Source organism: Apodemus sylvaticus, chromosome 23 (genome assembly GCF_947179515.1).
Source record: "Apodemus sylvaticus chromosome 23, mApoSyl1.1, whole genome shotgun sequence".
NCBI classification, from domain to species: Eukaryota; Metazoa; Chordata; class Mammalia; order Rodentia; family Muridae; genus Apodemus; species Apodemus sylvaticus.
The window spans coordinates 34,368,986-34,393,505 of NC_067494.1; the positions used below are offsets into that span (position 1 = coordinate 34,368,986).

A 24,520-nucleotide genomic window follows, 5' to 3' on the forward strand; every position below is an offset into this window, starting at 1 on the left:
CCCAGCCCACCCCCCTTTTTTTGCTGCTCCTGAACCTTCTGCAGCCCTGGGACAGACCCCAAACCTCTTGTCCCCCCTTTAGCGACCTGAGAAGCCCTGGGGGCGGGATGGGCTACTGGGAGCCGGGTGGCAGAGCCTCAGGTCCTAGCAGCCTAGGGGGAGATGCTGCAAGGCGTGTCTGGGCTGTGCTCATGTGATGAAGGGAGGGAAAAACAAGGAGGGGGGAGGAGGCTACGAGGTGGCTTTTTTTTTTTTTCTTTTAAGGAGTTTGCCACGAGCGCGTCCCCTTCATTCTCAGTCCGGGTGCGTTCTCAGCAGGATCGCAGAGAGCCGGCGCTCCTCACCCTTAGTCCCTGTGGTCCTGGGCGCACATCTCCTCGCCCCTCTGCGTCTCCGCGGTCCCAGGAAGGCGGCTAGCCGGCGGGAGTAGGAGAGCCACTGAGCCATGGGCGCAGGCAGTTCCACCGAGCAGCGGAGCCCCGAGCAGCCGGCGGGGAGCGACACGCCGAGCGAGCTGGAGCTCAGTGGCCATGAGCCCGCAGCGGAAGCGTCGGGAGCAGCAGGAGACCTCACGGACGCGGACGCGGACGCCGCCACCAAGGTAAGCCGCGGCCACCTGCCCGGGTGGGGCGGGATGGAGATGGGGCGTCCTGGCGGTTTCCGCCTGCCACAACTTCCCGCCGGTGCAGCCCATCTGAGAACTCGAGCGCAGCCCTTTGCCGTCTCTGGGGTCTTTTGCACTGGGGCGGGGCTGGCATCTTTGTGGAGGGTCTCTAAGGGCGGCGACCTAGCCAGCCTTTCCGCAGCCATCAAATCTGCCCCTGCCCGCCGGTTCTCCAGTCTTTCTTCTCTCTTCCGGTGGGCTGGCAGCCTGGAGGGATGGCCGGTGGGGCATCCGTAAGAATTGACCGCGGCCAGGCATCTTAAGCCACTTTGCACACCCCTAGATCCCAGGTCCCAGAGAGGGAAAGTCTGGACCTGCTTTGGAGCAGGGCAACGCTAGGTCCCAGGTTCCCCGCCCAGTGTTGGCCTTGATACCAGCTTCCACCCGGGCCACCAGGTTTGGTACCCAGAGTCCTGCGGCAGTGCCTGGGACACCGCCTAGCTGATGCAGAGAGCCAGGCGTGTAGCTCTCCTCCAGACAGAGAGAACCGGTGCAGAAGCACCAATGGAGGGATAGGCAAAGCTCCTGTAGCCCTGTCTCCCTTTCTCACAGTTTACTGCCTGTGGACTCAGTTGGATAAACAAACATTGGAGTTAGAAGTTCTGCACGGATGTAGGCAAAGGCTTAAGCGAGCATTCCTTGCACTCTTTCTGCCGAGTCCACTGTAAAGCTCTAGAAATGCTGCATTTTACAGGGATGCTTGGTTTAAGGCTGGGATATTTGATCCTGCCCACCACAGCCTCCACCTTTGTGTTTTGCTCTCGTTATTGTATTTTACTTCTGTATTTTACTTCGTTCCTTTTGTTATTGTTCGGGATTGTTAATTAATTAATTTGCTTACTTGTTTTAAGACAGGGTCTCACTTTGTAGCCCAGGCTGGCTTGGAACTCACTAGCTAGTCTAACTAGTGGCAGTCCTCCTGCCTCAGCCTCTCAAATGACTTCGAGGCCACGCCCGGCTGGAAACCTGGCATTTTAACAGATTTCCAGCACGTGTTTGTGAGCAAGACTTCACTCGGGCGGTCGGATTCACAATATGCTTATGGAAACATGTTGAACAATTAAACAACTTAAATGAAAAATCAACCAGTTGCTGAGTTTGGTGATAGCAGCGAGGACCTTTAGGAATGGGTCAGGAAGTGTAAACATCTTTGTGTGAGAATAAAACCTTGAGATCCAGGTAAATCTCACCGAGGTGGGACCTGATGGCTTTGACCTCTTCAGTTGCCTAGTATAATATAGGCTGGGTGGCCTCGCTCTAACAGTTCCTGCCTCCAGTTTTTAACTCATCGCTACTTGTAAAATCCAAATTCCCCACTGCCTCAGATGCACAGGTTTTCTGAGAGGCTTCTGCCACACAGACACCTTCTTTTGGATGCCTCGTTTACTTTTTAACACTTGTGTGACACTCTTTAAAAACTTAGTACTTTGAGGAATATACCTGTTTGGTTCGGTGAGCTGGGCAGGTGGGGCGGGGGAGGCGGCTAATGTGGCTTGGCACTCATGTGCAGGGGTCAGATGACAGCTCTGTGGGGTTAGTTCTTTACTTCCGCCTTTATGTGGGTTGTGGGGCTCGAACTCATGTTGCCGGCTTTGCACAGCAAGCACCTGTCCCCACAGAACCATCTCACCGGCCCTCACCTTGTTTTGCTGACCATCTCCATCAATATAGCTCCAGTCTGGAATATAATCATTTTAAGATATAATTGCTAAAACTCTACAGTCAGGAGACTTTTTTTTTTTTAATTGGTTTTTATATGACATCAAGTCTTATCTGTTTACAGTGAATTATTTCTTTTCCTCCTTCCACGCCTTCCATAACCTGCATCTCCCTTCCCCATCAACATCAACCGCCATCTTGAAACAGCCAAGCAGTCTCTTTTTAAGAGATGACTTAAGTGACGCCATTAATTTGTTGGCCCGTTTCCCAGTTATCAATTTGGAGATGGATCAATACACATGCACGTGCTGGTTGGAATAACTTCATTCCCGCCCACGGGTTACCCAGGTTTGAAGACCTAAGAGTTTTTCAATAGAATCTCCGAATTAAAAATGATTCAGCACCACTGTCTTCCCTTGCTTTTTTCCATCTTGTACTTCAGTCCCTGACCTCCAAGGCACAGGGCTTCCATCACTCTTGTCTCTTTAGCCCCTTGTCCCCTTCCCAGCAGTTCCCACCTTTGTGGACTTAGGGGCTTTTTAACTAACATGTTCCACAAGGCAAGGGGCTTACCTGGTTTGCTGATAAAGTGTCCCCCCACCCCCGGCCCCCGTGTGAGGCAAGGTGCCTGGCGTGAAGCATAGGGAACTTGGCAAGAACTGACAGAGAGGGACGGAGGGACTGACAGACGAAGTGATGATTCTGGCCCTTGGGTTCTCATTGGTGAGTGCGGCTGTCTGCTTCTCCAGCCTCATTTTGATTTGTTTCAAGTACCAGATAGTGACTGAGACCAGTCTCTCTAGTACTTAGTAGACGGAGCAAATGATTTAGGAAGAAAATCAGATCTGAAGACCAGTTTGCTCTTAGAAAGAGAGAGGCCTGGCTGGGTGTATAGGCTCACATTTGCAATCCCAGCATTCAGGAGTCTGAGGCAGGAGGACTGTGATTTTTGAAGTCAGTTGACTCTAGGTTACATGAACTTTTTTTTTTTTTTTTTGGCTCAGATGAAACATGTACAGAGTTACTTATGGATGACATCATGAATAATCGTGATGGATCTGTAGACATTTTGGGGAAGTTTGCTAAATAGTATGTAGTATATAGTATATAGTTTCCCCTTCTTTAGATAGAATGAACTTTTTTTCCTTTTTATAGAATTGATCATTAAAGGCCATTATCTATTTTTTTATATAATGTTAAATATTTATATCAGATGCTACATATTTAGTAAATCTGTTGAATTGGGGTTTTTGCTATTTTGGTTTTTTAAGACAAGGAATCAACTCATTAACCCAGGTTGGCCTAGAACTCACTATGAAGCCCAGGCTGGCTTTGAACTCTTGGTAATTTTTTTCAAGACTGAAATTACAGTTAGGATTCACCATTCTATTCAGTTTAATTTTTGTCATATATATATAATTTTAGGTCAACATATTAAAAATGGTTTCACCGTGGCATCTCTATACTACTGTCCACATTTTATTTACTTATTTTTTGAATGCCAGAAGGTGAACCTAGAAAGTGAACCCAGAGCTTTGGACCTGATGCTGGGCTTCAGTCCCCAGCCCTTGTTCTGGTGACTTTAGTTAGCAGTTAGTTCTAAGTTGCCCAAAGGCAACTCTTCAGTTGAACTCTGCTTGGAGGATAACTTTTTTTTTTTAATTAAAATTGTGTGTGCACACACTCGAGCATTCGTGCACGTGGGTGCTCGTGGAAGCTACAAGTGAGCTCCCTGGTGTGGGTGCTGGGATCCCTCCTCCTCTGCTAGGAAGTGCTCTTAGCCACGGAGCCATCTCTCCAGCCTCTGGAATTATTTTCTTTCTCCCCTTCCTCTTCCTCTTGCCTTGGGTTGAATTCAGGGCCTTGCTGGAGCTAGCTAACCAGCTGGAGCCTCAGCCCAAGGGCTAACGTTAATTACAGAAGCTTAACCTTGCCCCTCTTCTGGTTTTATCTATGCTGTACTTTAGTAAAAAAACCAGAAGCCCTATAGTCAGTCTTCATATGCAAATTCTAAGGGGAATCCGCTTCCTTGGTTATTTCCCCGGTTCCTGGTTTAAGACTGGCTGCTCCTGGGGACAGTTAAAATCGGCTTCTCTTTTTCTCACTTGTGTGTCCGTAATCTCTGGTCGCTGCAGGTTTAATTTCATTCAGTTGCTGACAGACCATGTGTGACCAATGAGTAGACGTCCATTGCTCTGGTAAATCTTGGTTTCTGGAGCCAACCTGCTGGCTGAGTTGGGCGATCAGAATGTCTCTGAATTAATTAATTAATGTGAATTAATTAATTAATTAATTAATATGTGCAGTGTCCTGCCTGTATGTGTGCCTGAATGCCAGAAGAGGGCATCGGATCCCATTACGGATGGTTGTGAGCCACCACACGGGTGCTGGGAATTGAACTCAGGACCTCTGGAGGAGCAGTCAGCGTTCTTAACTGCTGAGCCATCTCTCAGTTAAAAACCGTTTGTTTTTAAATAAATGATTACATATTTGTGTGTGTGTGTGTGTGTGTGTGTGTCTGTGTGTGCATGCATGCATGCCATATACATATGGAGGTCAGAGGACAAGCAATAGGAGTTGTCTCCTCTTACCATGTGAGCCCCGAACTTTGAACTCAGGTCTTCATGCTTGGCCACAAGCACCTTCATGCTGTGCCTTCTTGGTAGCCCTGAATTAACCTTTCTGTATTTTCTCCTCATCAGTGAGTGCAAGGCTGAAAACAGAACAGGGCTGGTGCAAGCTGGGCGAGGCTAGTGTCCCCAGGAGGTGAGGAGCTGGAGACCCTTGTCAAGTCCTTCAGGCTGTGGCTCCATTTGACTGCCGGAGTTACGAGTTGCTAACATAATTATTGTAATGTCCATGAGCAAGCGGTTTGCCCATATTTATGAACATGTACACCACAGTCACATCTGGCGCCCCCAGAGGTGAGAGGAGGACATCTGGTCCCTGGGCACTGACTAGTGAGCCACCAGATGGGTGTTGGGAACTGAACCCAGGTCCTCTGCAAGAGCAATATGTGCTTAGTCACAGAGCCATCTCTAGCTCCTTGAGTGGTATTTTAAAGGGTGTGTCTGTATTAAGACAGATATTGGGGGTGCCATTATTCTATAATTGACTGCCCTACGCTACTACTGTGTCTGAGAAATGGAAGTAGAATAGTAAGACTGGCTTTTAAGGCCCAAGTCATCTGTCTTTGCCCCGAATGGTCTAGAATTTAAAGTATCTTTATTAATGACATGGATTGTGTGTGTGTGTGTTTGTGTGTGTGTGTATGTGTGTCATGTAATCCAGGCTGGCCCCAAACTCACTGTATAGAGGATACTGTCCTTGAACATCTGATTCATCCTTCCTCTACTCTTTGAGTAAAGTGGCGGTTTTGCCTGTGTGGTTGGTTACCTGTATGCCAGTAGACTGTCCCTATGATAGGAGGTGCTGTTCTTTCCCTACATCAGAGACCAAACCCAGCAGCCCCCTTTTCTCTGCTAGGACGAGAGAGACTACACCACCAGGTCCCCAGCACCCTGCCCCCCAGGTCTTTATTCCAGTAGTTGAAAGACCGAGTCTCCAGAATCCGGGACCTCTTATAAAATGGGAAGGCTCAGGCTTGGGGGACTTACTCTATATTCCAGGCTAACCTGGAACTCACTGTGTAGCCCAGGCTGGTCTTGAACTTGTCCTCTTCTGGACGTGCGCAGATCCACTTTTGAAATATACAAATGCATACTGTATTTATTTAGTTTAAGAGCTTAATCAGCCTTCCCGAGTGTGTGTGAAGCACAGTTCTCACTCTTGCCTGGGCTAGAGCCAGTCTCCTGTCTCAGCTCCCAGCAATGGGGTTACAGGTGGGGGTTACAGGTACGCCGGGCTGTGCTCTGCTCTCATTGGCTTCTCTCTGCTTCTAGAATCAGGACCCTTTTATAAAATGGAATACTTGTCTGGATGACATGACATGACTTGAGGTTGACTTTATAGCAAAGAAATGGCTAAGGAAACCAGAGACGAAACCAGTACCTAAAGTTACTCATCTTGTAAAGATGAATGCAGCTGGAACTCGCTTATACTGCCCAAACTTTTATTCATTTGTTTGTTTGGTTTTTAGGCAGGGTCGGTCTCTCGATATAACCCCGGCTCAAAACAGGCAGCCCTCTTACCTCAGCCTGTTGCCTGGGGGATGACTCCAGGCATGTGCCCTCACACTGAGCTGGCTTTGCTTTACCTAACTCTTCATCTTTTGATATCTGAAAGGTCAGATAAACAATTTGGTTCCAGCTTGGTGGCCAGGAACTTTAGCAAGTTTGTCCCCATCCTTGGGCCTGGTGGAGGAAATCCATTTGAAACAATTTCAACTCTGAATTTTAGGACAATCAACACGAAGACTTCCGTAGATTTTGTGTTAGGCCTGGGGCAGCTGAGGATGATAAACTGTTCTTAACCACAGGTGGGAGGCCCTGGGTTTTATTCCCACCCACACAGCAAACTCGAACAAAGGGGCTTTGTTTTCAACGCTGAAAGTGCCTGTTTTCCTTGTCTTCTGTGAGTTTCAAAATATATGCAGGGCTTGGGGAACAGAACACCTGTGCAAGGAACAGAGCTTGCGGACTGTGTGCTCTGTGTGGGTCATCCTCTGGGATGTGAGGGGTTGGAGTTTGTGGCATTCGGCATTTGGAGAAAGGAGTTAACACCTGCATCTGTTGGCATCCTTGGACCTAATTCTTAGTTCTCCTAACCCGAACGTTTAAGATTGGACAATTGATTAACAGTTTCAGAGGGTGAGCCGATGGCCAGCATAGTAGGGAGCACTGGCGGGCATAGTAGAGAGCACGGCCCCGGGCGGGCTGGCCGGCATGACACTGGAGCAGTGGCTGAGAGCTTCCATGCTGATAACCCACAGACACCAGGCAGAGAGAGAGAGAGAGAGAGAGAGAGAGAGAGAGAGCCGAACCTTGTGTAAGTCTTTGGAACCCTGAAGCCCATCCCCCATAGCCCACCTCCTCCTCAAGGCCTCTCCTCCTAATCCTTCCTAAACAGTTCCACCAACTAGGGACGAGATATTTAAACACATGAGTCTATGGAGACCATTGTTATTCAAACCACCCCAAGGTCTGCAGTATGTGCTCTCTGACTGGAGGAAACCCCAGAATTCACAATCAGTACCAAACCAAGAGGTTTCGGAGATGTGAGACTCCCGGGCAGTCTGCTCTCTGGTCACTCCTCTGCAGAGCTTCTGAGAGTGGACGAGACTGAGTTGTTCCCTGCCCTTCACACGAGAATAAATATTTTGTTTTATTTATTATCTATAAGTACACTGTAGCTGTCTTCAGACACTCCAGAAGAGGGACTCAGATCTCGATAGGGATGGTGGTGAGCCACTATGTGGTTGCTGGGATTTGAACTCAGGACCTTCAGAAGAGCAGTCAGTGCTCTTAACTGCTAAGCCATCTCTCCAGCCCAAGAATAAGAATCTTAAACTGTTGGACTGTCTAGTTTCCTTCACCCGACGTGGGCACCTGCTTCAGCCTCGGCTCGCTTAGATATCAAGCTACGAGCAAGTCAGGATGTATCCAGAGATGAGGAGTCGGATCCCTGATAAACAGGCGGTCCGTAAGCGGGGGATGCAAATAGTCAATAAAGATGGAGAACTTTGAGCTGCTTCCTCGCCGTCCTAGTGGGAGACAAAACCTGGCAGCCTTTTCTCCTTCCTCTGGGCAGTGGGCCTACCTGAAGAATTCATGGCTGGATTAGGACATAATTACACCAAAGCTGTGTACCCATCAGTTGGACAGGGACCAAGGATTACCCCTCACACTTACAGGTCTTGTGTAGTGTCTGATAGGATAAAAATGCGGCGAGGGGGTACCTTTGGTGGGCCGATGCCAAGATGTACCCCTGAGAAATCCCGCCATGCAACAGATCTGGTGTAAGAGGTTTCTTTTCTTTTCTTTCTTTTTTTTTTTTTAAGTTCCATATAAATCTTTTTTTTAATATTTTTATTTTCTATATTCTTTGTTTACATTCCAAATGATTTCCCCTTTCCCGGATCCCCCCCTCCCCATATGTCCCATAAACCTTCTTCTCTCCATCCCTTCTCCAATCACCTCCCTCCTTTTTCTCTGTCCTTATATTCCCCTCCAATGCTAGATCAATCCTTTCCAGGATCAGGACCCTCTCCATACTTCTTCATGGGAGTCATTTGTTATGCAATTTGTGCCTTGGGTATTCAGGGCTTCTGGGCTAATTAATATCCACTTATCAGAGATTGCATTCCATGTGTGTTCTTTTGTGACTGGGTTACCTCACTTAGGATGATATTTTCCAGATCAAGCCATTTGCCTAAAAACTTTGTGAATTCATTGTTTCTAATTGCTGAAAAGCGGTTTATTTTCATGGGGAGAGGAATGTGGACTTGAGGAAGAGCAAAAAGGCCTTCGCATGAAAAGAGATAGAGGCAGATAGACAGGCAGACCAGCAGACAGACAGAATGACAGAGACACATATGAGAGAGGGATAAACAGGAGAAGGCAAAGAGAGAGGGGCAGAGAGGGGAATCTAGGGTGGGGTCCTTCTTACCCTCAGCACACCCCTAGAGCCCTTGGACTTGGCTGATAATTACGCCAGGTCCTGCTAGGACCCTGAGAGCAAGCGGGCAGGATCGCCTGTGTCCTAACAACGTCCACACTGAGGAAGATGCTAGAAGCCTCGGGGATGTAATTTTCGATTCACACGCCTTTTTACGGCTGTGTTCCATGAGCGTCTGTACAAAGCTGACTGAGGTTATGGGTTTTCCAAACATTACAAGAGAGACGCCTAAGGACCGTCATCTCAGTGGGTTGCTGTTGCTGGTAGATAGTAGTTTTTATGTCCGTTGTCTCAAGCAGAGATCTTATAAATTCCCTTTGCCTGGAGTCAGTACGGTTGATCTCCCACCTAACCAGATTTAGAACTCTTGTGTTTTCTTTTGCATACTTTCCCAGAGAACCCAGAAGTTTTAATATTTTTAAAAACATTTCTATCATTTAAAGTGTGTGTGGGGGGGGGTGGGGGGATACTTGACTGATCTGTGTGTTAACACATATTTGAGTTCTATCAGTTACGGATGGTGTTTCTAGCTGTGACGCACAGGGGGTTCTTTGGACAGATCATCTCAGAAAATGCCACTGTGATTTTTCCCCACAGAGCCTCAGAATGCACATTAAGGGCCCTTTGAAATTTAAGTAAACAAGCTCAATTCTGTGAGGGCTCCAGTTTTCAAGGTGCGTGGAGCGCGGAGCCGTTCCCGCGGGTGCCACTGTGCGTGCCGCTGCCTCCGCTGTGCTGATGTTTTTAGAGCCCGGTTTAAAAAAGGTCTGGTTTCTTAAGAGGTCTAATTTGTAGACAATGCTCCTAATTAAATGAGTCCATCATGAGGTCTGTTTGCATGAACAATATTATGTTAATTATTTTCTAGGACACTCAACAGTTGGAATATTTGAAATGTCTGGCCGAAGAGAAAGTGAATTGTGCCCACTAAGAGCAAACTGGTCAATTCAATGGCTGTCCTGAAGCACTTCTTTCCTATTCTCATGATAAAGCTAAAGCTGAAGTCTTCCTCCTCATGTTATTTTTAAGAAATTTTTATGAATTTTACCCAATACTACAACAACAAGAAGATAGAACATCCCTAGAGAGTTGCCAGAGACAGCAGCTTCGTCAAGTGGCCCTGACTGACCACAGCTTGTGTTCTAGGGAGATAGCATCCCAGATCCTTCCTCAGATAATAAATGTGACACTTGTCAAAAGCAGCTGAGAAGTATCTCTCTGCTATTAAAATCAGAATTTTAACTTTTTTTTAAAAGAATTTTCACTTTTTAAAATTTATTTATTTATTTATTTATTTATTATATGTAAGTACGCTATAGCTGTCTTCAGACACCCCTAGAAGAAGGGCGTCAGATCTCATTAAGGATGGTTGTGAGCCACCAATGTGGTTGCTGGGAGTTGAACTCAGGACCTCTGGAAGAGCAACCAGTGCTCTTAACCTCTGAGCCATCTCTCCAGCCTGAATTTTCACTTTAAAAAAAAAAAGATTTATTTTTAATTGGGTGGTGGTGGTGGTGGTGGTGGTGGTGGTGGTGGTGGTGGTACTGCTGGTGGTGGTGGTGTGTGTACCAACATGTGTGGGTACCAAAAGGAGAGCAGCTCCTTCGGGCCTGGAGTTCTAAGTGGTTTCGGGCCATCCAACCCAACTAGGGTCTGGGACTAGACCAGTCCTCTGAAAAAATTCACAGGTAGCTGAGCTACTTCTACAGCTCCCTGAAAATCAGAATTTCATACTGAGATTAAATATTCCTCTTTTTCCCCATGCCAATCAAGTGTTTAACCAACTAAGTGGTGATTTGCATACGCTTGTATTCTGGTGGTCGTTTGGGCGATGACTGACAGTGCCGCAACTGTCTCTTAAGTAAGATCCCAGAAGTCAGAGCTCTGAAGTGGGAGGTGTGTCCAGGGTGAGGACAGTGGGACCTGGATGTTTGTGTGCCACGATGGGGTTGTACGTATCCTGTCTTCTGAACTCTTCACATAAAAGCCATCACTAAGGAGGTTTCTGTTGCTTCCGGTTTCGTCCGCTGTACCCTGTACCAGAGGGGAAGGAAATAACCTGACTGCATAGAAAGCTAGAATTGGAGGCGTCTTCTGGACTCTCCTGAGTGTGTGTGTGTGTGTGTGTGGGGGGGTGTCGCCACGCTCCGAGTGACTGTTTTATCTCAGCGACCTGAGATAAGGACTTCCCAGATCTCCCTGGAGACTGGAGTCTCCTGCACATTCTTCTCAGTTTCATGTGGTTGGAGAGAGCTTTTGGTCAGCAGCCCCATAATCCCCTGAAACCTAATAAGCAGTCCGTTTATTGTCTTTGAAAGGTCTGCTAGTGCTTGTCGAGGCCGGCCCTTTCTGATTGCCTGAAGGTTAGTTTTCTTCACGGAAGAGAAATGTGCGTCTCTTATTTTAAGAATTGCACCATAACCGAGGGCTTCACCATTTCACTATATTTTTAAATTGCTTTTTTGTATTTTAAATTTTATTCTTGGCTCGCTTAGTGTCAAGTGTCACTGCCCATTGAGTCACATTACTCTGTGTGTGTGCGTGTGTGTGTGTGTGTGTGTGTGTGTCATGTATGAAAGCCTGTAGAAGTCAGCAGTCAGATGCCCTAGAGCTGGAGATATGAGAATTACCTGAAGTGTGTGCTGAGAACCGAACATGGGTCCTGGAAGAGTTCTTAACCAGAATCTTTCCAGTCCCCTGTATTGACATTTTATTAACTAGGAGGCTTTTTAGATTTATTTTATTTGTATGAGTGTTTTGCTTGGGGGTATGTACGTATATGTAAATCTGTGCATGCCCGGTGACTGCAGAGATGAAGGGAATGTTGAATCCCCTGGAACTGCAGTCGTCGACAGTTTTGAGCTGCCCTGTGGGTGCTGGGAAATCGCACTCGGTCTTCGCTCAGCAAGAGCGCACAACTTCACCGTGACAGAAAGCAAGACTTCACCGTTGCCATCTTTTCAGCCCCTGCCTCATTATTCTTTTAAAGAAATTCTTGCCCAGATTGGCCTCAAACTTTTAATCCTCCTGCCTCTGTCTCCCCAGTGCTAGGGTAGCCAGTACTATCAGAGCCAGACAGTTGTGCAGATTACATTGTCACCAAATGCTGGGACAACTTCACCAAAGAAAACATTTCTCCCAACTCTGGAAAATCTAAAGGCACACTAGATTCCTCATTGTCCTGGCAGAATATTTGACAGTAACATCTTAAATATGTCAGACTTTATTTTGCTAATGCTGCTTTGTCAACACAAGGGGACAATTCAGAAACGATGGCCTCAGTATGATAGAAGAGCTAGAAAAGACACGCCTAGAGCATATGTCTTCATTTGAACAACCGGGCCAGGACGTAAGGGGTCTCCGGTGTGGGCTTTTATGACATAGAGAATGTCCCAGATACTATTCGTTTGAATTCCAGACAGTCTAAAAACAGAAAAGTGTATTAGGTCTTGATTTATAATTGGGAAAATGAGCTGCCGGGAGGTTTCAGAGCCTGGGGGGAAGGAGAACCTGACCTCAGAACTTACTTAGGGCTGCTGTACCCAGCACTGTCTGATTGAAAATCCCCTGTGGTGGTTTGAATGGGAAATGTCTCCCATTGGCTGGAGCTTGGTCTCCAGTTGTTGGGGGGGGGGGTAGATTTAGGAGGTGTGGCCTTGCAGGAAGAAGTGCAACCTACTCTAGAAGAGGCTCTAGAGTAGGCAGCCTGACTCTACTTCCAGAGGTCTTTCTCTTAATACCTGAGGTAAAAGATGGGAACCCTTAGCTCCGCTCCTGCTGCGTGGAACCATGTGGAACCACAAAATAAACTCTTCTTCCTCAAGTTGATTTTGGTCATGATATTTTCTCAGAGAAACAGATATGTCATATGTCCCCCTCCCCCAACATCAAGGCGATAGAAAAACACTTCGGGCCATTCTCCTCCTTGGCATCCACCTCTCTGGCTCTTCCTTGCTCCCTTCTTTCTCAGACCAACAAAAGCTTAGAAAGAAAGAGACCATGGTTTCTCCCCCTTGGGTCCAGAGCATGAGCGACAGACACATGCAGAAGTTCCCCGAGTGTCCCCTTCAGAGAACGTACACTTGACAAGTAATTGTCAGGAGACCCCGTTTGTTGACAACACAGGGCGTAACAAGGATTTCACAGTTGACTTATTAGCATCTTAACATGTGCCAGGTGGTATTCTAGAGGTGCGTGTGTTGTTGGTGATCAAACATTGGTGTGACCCATAGGTAAGTGCTGTGCCTGTGGACCTGTATTCTAGCCTTGGTTGGCATTGTGATGGATGGCTTGAGGGCATTAACATGCCAAAGAACAAAGATAGGGGCACTCCAGACTCAAGTATAATGGTTGACATAATCTTTTCCTCGGAGACAAAGTGTCTCTCTCTTGGGTAGCTCTGGCTGACCTTTAACTCACTCTGTAGTTCACTCTGTAGATCAGCCGGCTTCTAAATCAGAGATCCTTCGCCTTTGCTTTCTGAGTGTTGGGATTAAAGGTGTGTGTCCTCCCTCCCTCCCTCTCTCCCTCCCTCCCTCCTTCTCTTCCTCCTTCCCCCCCCCCCACCTTCTCATTCTGATTATTTGTACACATGATTTCTGGTATTATAGGTAGGGCAAGTTACAAGAGTTGGAGCTGCCCCCTGTGACAGATGCTGGGTCATCCGCAGCTGTGTAGACTGTTCAGGAAGACTCTAAGATGGCTCCTGCAGAGGAGGCGGCTCCTCCAGCAGCCTCTCCTCCGCCCTCAGCATCCTGAGAGATGGCCGGACCTCATGGATTTTGTTCGTTGTTTAAGAAATTCATTAAAGGGCTTGATAGCCCGCACAGAGAACTCAGGGCAAGCTCTAGACAGTTATGTAACGCAGGAAGGGAAGAGGAGATGCCTGGTCCTCACTCTCAGACATCTTACAACTGCCTCGAATATCCCTGGATGTTCCTAGAGGAAGGCGAGGCTGTTGCTGGAAACATTTGGGAGGTTTGATTATTTTAGTGTTGCTTTGTTGTAATATGGTAACACTTTACTGGGATAAACTCTGGCTGACCCACCCAGAGGATATGAGCTCCAAACACTTAGGGTTTTGATTTGGTCGGAGGAGGCGTCTTCACTTTTTGAATCGCAAATCCAGTGGGAAGATTGGGTTTCTGGTACTCATTGTGCTTATGGGGTGAGGGCTGTGTCTTTCTATTCCAATTTTTGTCTCAAAAGGAATAAATGTATCCCTAATACTTAAGTCCAAGATGTGTGGGTAAAGCTAAGTGAGAGAACTCCAGAGAGAAAAATAGCTGGATCGCCCTCTTTCTGGACTGAAAACCTTGAATTTCAAAATTACCTTTCTCCCGGAACCGGACACCAGTGAACCTCATTTGGGTTCATTCAACCCCTCCTCATCCTGCCTTGAGGGAGCTGAGGGTAAATCCTGTCTTCAGTGGTCCTGTGAGAGTCCCAGGGAAAGGAGATACTGACTAAAGATGATTGATATGAGTTAGTGAGAAGTTCTTCTCAGTATGGGGAATCGGTGCATACGCTCCAGTTTTGTGGTTGGGAGGGGAAAAAAAAGCAAACGCTGGTTTTGGAGGGGTGGTTGAGTGGCTAAGAGAATGAATGCACTGCCTTTGCAAAGGAGCCAAGTTTGGCTCCAAGCACCCATGGAGGGGGCTGCCAGCTTCAGGGGATTCGGAGCCTCAGGGACCTGAAGGCACCTACGCTCATACATATATACCCATGCACATGCGCATGATTTTGAGACAAGGTTAAGGCACATGATAATACACAAATGAATGCAGTAGGCATAGTGGTCTATTTCTTTAATCCTAGAACTTGGGTGGGTAGATGGATGTCTTGAATTTAAGGCCAGCCTGGTCTACACAGAGCATTCCAGGCCAGCCAGGGCTACATAATGAGACCCTTTTCAAAAACCAACCAACCAGTTAAAGGAGGAGGAGAAAGAAGAAAGATTGGAACAGTTGTTTGTTTACAGTTTACAATTAACCTATCGTTTATAGCATGAAAAGTGGGTTTATTAAGTACCTGTGGGCAGAAGAGACAAGCTGTTTCCTCCCCCCAGAGCCAACTGGGTAGCTGGTTTAGCTAAATAGGTGATTTCTGGGTTTAGTGCAAGAACTTACTAACCTGGAGATCATTTGGGGAAGATGTATACCCTAGCAAACCTACCCTCCATGGACTGGTCTGTGTGTGTGTGTGTGTGTGTGTGTGTGTGTCCAGCTCCGTTGCTATCTAGTTTAAAATGTGCTGACGTTTTTTTGCTGATGAGCCTGTGGAGACGCCACCTCTCCTTTTAACTTTATGTTTCATTTAAAATTCCCATCTTTCATATTTTGGTAAGTGAACCCTTGAAGCGGAACTGTAATCCAAGCATCTTGTCTAATAACTGGACTCAGCATGGGCATTTTGAAGCTGACCGCTCCGTCTGCAGTGTCAGTGTGTGGTGATACCTCAGAGGAAATACTAGTGGGGGGGAGGGGGAGGACTTTGCCGGGAATAGAGAATGCCACGGTGAAATCGGTGCACTGTGTCTAAAGGCCACAGAATTTCTAGAATGAGCAGGACCTCCTGGTCTGGAGCTAACCATTGTCCCATGAGTAGTGACAGCATGGGGTTAGCTGGGTTTGTGACTGGCCCTTCCCTCTTTTCAGTGTGTGCATGTGCACATGTGCACAGCACTTATGTGGAGGTCAGAGGACATCCCCCTGTTCCAGTCCTCAGTGACCTTTCACCTTCTGAGTGAGGTAGGGTCTCTCATCGTCCTACAATGTCACCGAGTGGCCCAGGCTAGCTGGCCCATGAGCTCCAATGATCTCGAGATGTCGAGCTAGGAAATGGAGATTCCTATTTGTCTCTGGGATTACAGACGCGTGTCACCACACCACACATAGGGTCTGGGGAGGCAAACAAATTCAGGTCTTAGGTTAGAAAGCAAGTTCTTTACGGATCGACCACCTCTCTCCCTGTGTCCCCTGTTGTTCTCACCCGGCCCTTTCTAGGAGAACCCTCAGCTCTACCTCCTAGATAAAGCCCTGGACACCCCGAGCACAGCCTGGGGCTATCTATCTTGCTATCACTTGCTCTGCACAATTGCTTCACAGCACTTTTTATAGCTGTCACTTAGCAATTATGCATTTAATCACCTGGTTTGAAGGATGGAGAGATGTTAAGAGCATGCACTGGCTGGTCTTCCAGAGGACCCAGGTTTGATTCCCAGCTCCCATCTGTGCCTCCAGTTCCAGGGGATCTGATATCCTCTTCTGTCCTTGGGCACTGCATGTATATGGCGCACACACATATATAAATATACATAGATTTGAACATCTGCTCTAACTTAAAGACACCTTACTATTTATAAAGCTCAGTTATTTTTCCTAATCTGTATGTAGTCCCAAAGAAATGTGGTTTTATTTATTTGATTAGTTTTAAATTTGTACCATCCTAGAACAGGACACCAGACCCCTGGGACTGGGCTTCTGGATGGCTGTGAGTCCCCCATGTGGTTGCTGGGAAGCAAACATTGGTTCTCTGTAACCACCTCCCCAGCTCCAGCCCTTCCTTCTTTTACATTTTAACATTTATTTGTGTGTGCTGGTACATGTATGTGCATGAGTGCTGTGGTGCACATATGGAGGTCAAAGGACAACTTGTGGGGATTGAGTCTCCTTCTACCACAGATCGAACTCAGGCCATTGGACTTGGCAACAAGTGCTGCTGTGTGTTCCACGGAGCCAACTTTCCAGCCCGAGGGTTGGGCCGTACTAAAAGGCATTTTTAACAGATTTAGGAATAACTGTTAGTAGAAAGAGAGATGCTGAAGGAATACATCCAAGAGTGTGGGTGTGAGCTTTAAAAAACCAGAGTCATTGAGATTCTATTTTATAGTAATACACACACACACACACACACACACACACACACACACTCTTCTAGGGCCAGAGATGATAGATTTCTTCCCTAGCGCATCAATGCCCTGCATCCCTAACATCACAAGAATGAAATGGAAGGGACAAGATAAGTTTTGGCTTCCATGCTAGTTTGTAAACTCAGCATGCTGAGACTCACCAAATGCTTCAGTTTCTGACACAGGGCCTTAAGTAGCTAATGGACAGAGGGATGAATGCACAGACTTGTGCCCACACTTCACAGGCAAGGGTCGACTTTTGGTGACAGAGCATCAGGTATTCTATACGGTCACTGGATCTTCTAGAATTCTCACCTTCTTCGTCACGGAACCTCCCTCTTCTGTATTTCTCCATTTCATACTTCATGCACCGGAAGTCAAGGCCTTGCTTTTAGCCTGCACTGGGGAGTTTGGGACTGACCTCATGGTTACATGGCTTTGTCTTTCTCCGCCCCCCAGCTCCCACAGAAGAACGGTCAGCTGTCTACTGTCAATGGCGTAGCTGAACGAGAAGATGTCCACGTCCAAGAGGAAAACCAGGACAGGCAAGAGGAAGAAGCCATTGTTGAAGATGGTAAGCTGTCCTCGAAGGCCGGGCTGGCTTTGGCAGGACATTGGGAGCTGGAGGGCAGCCTGCACTTGCAGTGAACCGAGACCCGGTTGTCACATACTGTCATCAGCTGGTCTCAAAAGGAGATGTTTAACATGCACTGTGGGTGGCCCCTGTCTGTCCTGGGGAGGGTGGTGGCGTCATGCTCTATTTCTTCAACGTTCTTCTCTTGAAAAAAAAATTTTTTTTTAAAAAAGTCATTGTCCCTCATTCTTGTGTGATGATGTCAGGTGTGAGTTCTCATTAGAAAGACTAAAGTGCTTGCTTTATAAAAGTGAGGGTACAATATCTGGCCAAACTAAAAATGAAAGTGATATGTATACACACAAGATTTTTCTGGTATGTATATATCTCTTTCCCTGAGCTGTGATCAGGGAAATCACATCTAGATCTTGAGGCATCTAGCTCTTGAAAACAGTGACAAAGAAAGAGCAATGGGCTGGTGCATCTCTTCCTCCCTCCCTCCCTCCCTCCCTCCCTCCCTCCCTCCCTCCCTCCCTCCCTCCCTTCTTTCTTTCTTTCTTTCTTTCTTTCTTTCTTTCTTTCTTTCTTTCTTTCTTTCTTTCTTTCTTTCTTTCTTTCTTTCCTTCTTTCCTTCTTTCTTTCTTTCTTATATGTGAGTACATTGTAGCTGTCTTCAGACACACCAGAAGTGGGCATCCAATCTTATTATAGATGGTTGTGAGCCACCATGTGGCTGCTGGGATTTGAACTCAGGACCTCCAAAGAGCACTCTTAACCGCTGAGCCGTCTCTCCAGCCCGGGCTGGTGCATCTTTAGCTAAAGTGTTGCTTCCATGTTCATTCATGGGGCAGTAGTGCTGGGGTCATTTACCATTCAATTCAAGATATAGAGGAGCCATTGATACTCAGCGGGTACAGGCGATTGCCACTAAAGCTTCCAGTCTGAGTTCAATTCCCAGGACCTGCATGATAGAAGGAAAGAAGTGAGTCCTGAAAGTTGTCCTCTGCCCTACACACACACACACACACACACACACACACACACACACACTTGAAAAACAAATACATAAACATACCCATATAGATATACATACATACACACACACACACACACATACAGATATACATATATACATACATACACACACTCGAAACATAAATAAATAATACATACATACATATACATATACACATACAGATATACATACATACAAGTAGTTTTTAAAAGGTATATTCAGTGTAATAACTAGGCTCCTCTATGCAATATAAATAAGGCACAGATGAAAGGGCTGGGCATTGCCTCACTAGATAAGATCCTATGAACACATGGGACCCGTTTCTCCCCTCTTATCCCCCCACAGTGCTGCGTCAAGCCGGGAGCTCCTTTGAAGTTGGTGGGAAGAACTGATCTTTCTATATCACCACAGGCACCATATAAAGTTAGAAATGCATACATGGTCTCACAGATGAAGTATTTCCCTGACTGAGTATGAGCCTTTCAAATCATACCCGCCAGACAGCTGGCGTGGACCCAAATTAAATTCCCAAGGCCAATCCTTTGTCCCCTCCAGTTCGTTTCTGAGCTGAGCCAGACAGTGGATGGGGCGCCTGTGTGTGTGAGTTTGTGTGTGGACAGGTGCGTGCGTGCGCGCGCGCGTGTGTGTGTGTGTGTGTGTGTGTGTGTGTGTGTGTAAGCCAGAGGACAAGCCGCTGAAGACTCATTACTCAGGAGTCATCTACTTTGCTTTTTTGAGACAGAATCTCTCAGTGGCCGAAGCTTTTCAAAAAGACTTGGCTGGCTAAGCGGCCATCTATGGGGATCTGCCTCTCTAGCACTGAGAGGACACACGCATGCCCCCGTGGCACAAATCCCAGCAACTGCCTGGTGGCTCACAACCATCCGTAATGATATCTGATGTCCTCATATGGGGTGTCTGAAGACAGCTACACTGGGATTTGAACTCAGGACCTTCAGAAGAGCAGTCAGTGCTGAGCCATCTATCTCTTCAGCCCTGTTTCGGTTTTGTTGTTTTTTTGTTTTTTTTTTTAATCTATTTTTCTTTGTTGTGGGTTAGTGTGGATACGTACTCACATCCTCACTTATTCTTGAGTGTGCAGAAGTCTGAGTGTGCGTGTAGAGGTCAGGGGACACCTTGCAGGAATTGAATCTCTTTCTACCAAGTTTGTTTTAGGGATTGAACCCAGGTTATCAGGTTTGGTGAGAGGCACCATCTTGCCACCCACCCTGACTCCTCTTATTTTTAATTTGTGTGTGTGTGTGTATGTGTGTGTGTGTGTGTGTGCAAGTGCATACCACAGTGAATATGTGAAAAGCAGAGTGCACACACAAGTCAGTTCTCACCTTCTATTGTATGAAACCCAGTGATGGACTTCAAGTCGTCAGGTTCAGCAGCGCGATCATTACTCCCTGTGCAGAATTGCAAGTCCGTGAGTGATCCCCGTATGTGGTGGAGCTGATGTGTAGGCTACATGTTTGCGATCAGGGCCAGGCACACATCCCATGAGACCCCGGAGAGCGTGGTATCCATGTAGTCTGTGACTTGTCTCCCGGAGGCTTGTTGCCTGCTGTCCTCTTTCCCCCAGATGTGGTTCCTCAGACATGTCAGCACATGGCTATACACCAGCTTCTGTGAAAAGCCAGTCTGTCCCCACCTGTGACTGCACTGCATGACTTCCCTGAGCAGGCCCAGGTGGTTAGCTGTGGCTGGCCTAAGAAGTCTGGGCGCGCATCAAATGCCGGGTGCTGGGAGAGTGAAGAGAAACAGACTCTGTCCTTCAGAAGACCCTGAGAAAAACCCAACTTCTGGGAAGGGTAACCATCGTCTGAGAGGACTGTAGAGGTCATTGTACTGGCTGGTTTTGTGTGTCAACTTGACACAGGCTGGAGTTATCACAGAGAAAGGAGCTTCAGTTGGGGAAGTGCCTCCATGAGATCCAGCTGTGGGGCATTTTCTCAATTAGTGATCAAGAGGGGAGGGCCCCTTGTGGGTGGCGCCATCCCTGGGCTGGTAGTCTTGGGCTCTATAAGAGAGCAGGCTGAGCAAGCCAGGGGAAGCAAGCCAGTAAGAAACATCCCTCCATGGCCTCTGCATCGGCTCCTGCTTCCTGACCTGCTTAAGTTCCAGTTCTGACTTCCTTTGGTGATGAACAGCAGTGTGGAAGTGTAACCCTTTCCTCCCCAATTTGCTTCTTGCTCATGGTTTTGTGCAGGTTTAGATACCCTGACTAAGACAGCCACTATGAGACACTTCTTCTAGAGGCCTGTCCTTTTATCTTTGTCTTATCTGCCTGACCATCATAATTCACAGCTTGGCAGTGTTAATTAATGCAGATGGAATCCTCACATTAAATTCTTCAACAGCGTTTTCTTCATGCTTTTCTTTTGATATTAGTATTAAGCCTGTGGGATGTGTGTATGTGTGTGTGTGTGTGTGTTTGTAGAAGTCAGAAAACAACTTGTGGGAGTTGGTTCTGCCTTAGGAGTTCTAGTGATTAAACATCAGGCCGCATGACAGGTGCCTTTATCCCTGAGGCATCTCACTGACCTGTTAGATGCCTTTAGGAATAATTGTATGTATGTGCTCATAATTCCTTTAAAATGCTATTTATGAGGCCATGGGACAGAATATTTGTACAGTATGCTTGGGGTTCTGGAATTGACTCCCAGCACCACCAAAAAGCAGAAGAGAAATGACATGTGGGTCACGTAATTTATACCTGCCTCTAATGCCAGAATTTGGGAGGCCGGATTTAGAAGGATTGCTTCAAAGTTCAGGGCCAGCCTGGGCTACATAGTAAGTCCCAGGGTACTTCTGATACCAATTTTCTATATTTTATGTCACTGTTGTGCTAAATTACTCTGAGAAGAGCAGTTTAAGACGGGGTTTACTGTGGCTCATAGTTCAAAGTCCAGTCCTTCCCCCCCCCCCCCCCCCAGCAGACAGGCTGTGTGAGCTTGACACGGCTGTTCACATAGCATCTGCTGTCAGGAAGCAAGAGCCATGAACACGAGGTTCAGTCAGCTTCTTCTTTTAGTGCAGACTAGGACACAAGCCCAGGGAATGGCGGCCACTTTTAGGATGGGCCTTGCATCTCATTTTCCCTGCTGAGGAAAATCCTTCCTAGACAAGGCCGAAGTTAGGCTAACCTAGCCTAGAAAAATCTCATAGGGAAGCCTGGAGGCTTGTCTCCTAGGTAATTCCAGCTGCTGCCGACTTAACAACTCAAGAAGCCGCTGACTTTTTAGATAGACAGAAGTGAAATTTTTCCCACTATGACTTGTTTGCCTTTTCTGTGATTAAGAAATAAAAATAATTCAAGAATATTAGAATCTTTTCTCCCCATGGTTACTTTCTGCCCTCACTCCCTCCTCCCCAGCTTAGAAACTTTTTTTTAAGTGGCTGAAGTAAACTGAAAAATAGGTTATATATGTGGGGAAACAGTTCTGCGACTGTGTAATCTCAGAGCAAAGTTTTAAATATTTACTTGTGTGCGTGTATGAGTGGGGCATGTGCATAGGGGTTGGAAGACAATTTTTTGAGTCAGCTCTTACCTTCTTTATTTATTTATTTATTTAATTTATTTATTTATTTATTTATTTATTTATTTGGTTTTTCAAGACAGGGTTTCTCTGTGTAGCCCTGGCTGTCCTGGAACTCACTCTGTAGACCAGGCTGGCCTTGAACTCAGAAATCCGCCTGCCTCTGCTTCCCAAGTGCTGGGATTATAGGCGTGCGCCACCACTGCCCGGCCATTTCTTACCATCTTGTTTCGAGGCAGCATCTCTTGTTTTTGCTTCTGCACTGCATCCGCCAGGCTCCCCTGCCTCTGCCTCTCATCACATCTTTAGGAATGCTGCTGGGGTTACCGATGGCCACCATGGCTTCCAGAGGAGGATCTTAGCCCCTTGGGCTCGCATGGTGAACCCTTTTACCTACCCACTGAGACACATTGCCAGCCCCAGGGACAACTTTAGGCCATACGTGTTTAGGAATGAATGCAAACGTTTATGTACAATGACAAAAAAAAAAATCACTGCAATTTTCTTTCCATTCCAGAGTCAGTCTCTGCATTCTCTTCCGGTGATTTGTCAGTTTATCTTTTTATTAAATCCGCTTGGCTTTCTCTCTGAGCATCTTTTCCTACTGTCCCCTAAACAGATAAGGACAATTCCTGTGGATGCTACTATAGAATAGTATGGTATGGTATGGTATGGTATGGTATGGTATAATAGTATACCCATTGCTAAACAAAATGTCTAGAGAACCTCAGACGAGTAATTCAGCACTGTCTCAGGTCTGGATATGTTTGGCTGTTTCCTTCCCAAAACGGGGATTTCTGGGTGTCTCTGTGGATTGTAGAGTCTATGTAGCAAAACTCGACATTTCTATCTTTCCGGTCACATCTGTGTGAGCAGAGAGCGGTGGTGCTCCGTCCTTGTTTTCAGGTATTTTCTTCACCTAGGTCTTACTCCGTTTGCACACCCAGAGCGGAGGGAATTTACACCTGCAGTAGCATTTGTCCTTCCCTGCTTTGTGGCTGGTCCTTGTTCCTCTGGGGCTCACCCACGGGTGAACCAGCGAGTGTCTCCTTGTCAGCGAGCAGTAAAGAGGCTGCCTGTAGGCAGGCAGTGAGTCCCTGTGACACTGGCTGAGCATGGCCGCCCCTCCCCCATCCCTGGGGACACTGGTTAAAGCAGAGGTGTCTAGAGTGGCTAGTTGTCAGTCTCACGGGAACCCGCTTTGCTGCGCTGCACCTCGATGCTATCCCTCAGGCATGAGCGTGAGTGGGGGACTCAACTATTTAGCGGCTGAATTTGCTGCATTGGGGAGAGTACATTTTGCTAATGGTGCTTTTACTGACCCTCGTTTTATTGAATCTGAGCTTTCCCATTCCTAATGATAAGTACCATTTGGGTATGGGAAGACCAAAGGTGGCCTGAATACTTACTGTCCTCCCTGTGAGTCTGTTCCCTTACGGATAATCTACTCTAGAATCAAAAGCAATCCTTCTTCCTTGTTTGAGTTGCATAGTAACCTGATCTGGAGAGTAGGTACGCTAAGGCCTGCCCTTGTAAACAAAGACACACATACACACACACACACACACACACACACTCACGCACGCGCGCATTTGCTTTTCTGCTAAAGGTGGTTTCCCTACTCAGAAGAAATAGTTTAGGATTTAGGCCTCCTTTTCTGTTTGAACGTGTGACATAATCTCGTATATTTTTAGGAATACCTGCCCGCCACCCCATTATTATCCTCCATTCTGCCTCTGTTTTCCTTGGTGCCAGTTACATCTGGCATCTGATGTCTCCCTCTTACCTCCTCTTGACAGAGAAGAGAGCCAGGGATGTGGACCCGGGGAAGGGAGTTCATGGCAGCTCTGGCCCTGTGGTTCCATATGTCAATCTGGATGTTGCTCTATTTTTTTGTTAGCGGCTCCCTATATAGCCCGGGATGGCCTCGAACTCACGGTCAGTAGTCTTCCTGTCTCTTCCTGGCAATGCTGGTCTTACAGGTGCATGCCCCATGCCTGCGAGTGCCCCGGTTTTGTGAGTTTTGGCCATGCTCCCTTTTGTTGCATGGGTGGTAACAAAGCTAGCTCCCTTTCAGAGTGTGCAGCTGGCCCGCAGGTGTTTACTGCTGGCTGACATCTGTGCAATACCATCCTGACCTAACCACGAGCGAACAAGGATTTCCAGAAACGTTCTGCAGATGCAGGAGCCCCCCCCCACCCAGAGCACACGCTTTCTGTTTCAGATACAATAATGTCATGTGGCATTTTCTCAAGCTCAGTCCCGACTTGTGAATGTTTTGAAAACTGTAGAGCACTAACATGAACTAAACCTTGAACTCAGGGGAAAGTCCGCAGGTGCGTCATCCTGGGAATTCATTTAGGTTCACTCCTGCTTGTGTTGAGATAGCCCAGGCAATCCTCCTGCCTCAGCTTCCCAAGTGTTGAGATCACAGGTGCCTAACACTGTACTCTGCTTCTTTCTCTTAATTATGCTCACACACACACACACACACACACACACACACACACACACACACACACACATGCGCATGCAGACGACCTTCATTTGGATGTATCCCCCTATATCTGTGGAGTCA

The 24,520-nt window shown here is 47.0% G+C and overlaps 1 protein-coding gene across 1 annotated transcript in view; it reads left to right on the forward strand.

The window, feature by feature from the left end:
- The first annotated feature begins 261 nt into the window (after positions 1–261).
- Akap12 (A-kinase anchoring protein 12) overlaps positions 262–24,520 on the forward strand; it is a 61,587-nt gene continuing 37,328 nt past the window's right edge. The window contains exons 1-2 of the mRNA XM_052169570.1: positions 262–601; positions 17,268–17,382. Coding sequence (XP_052025530.1) covers positions 446–601; positions 17,268–17,382 — 271 coding nt within the window. The 5' untranslated portion in view covers positions 262–445. The remainder of the gene's footprint in view (positions 602–17,267; positions 17,383–24,520) is intronic.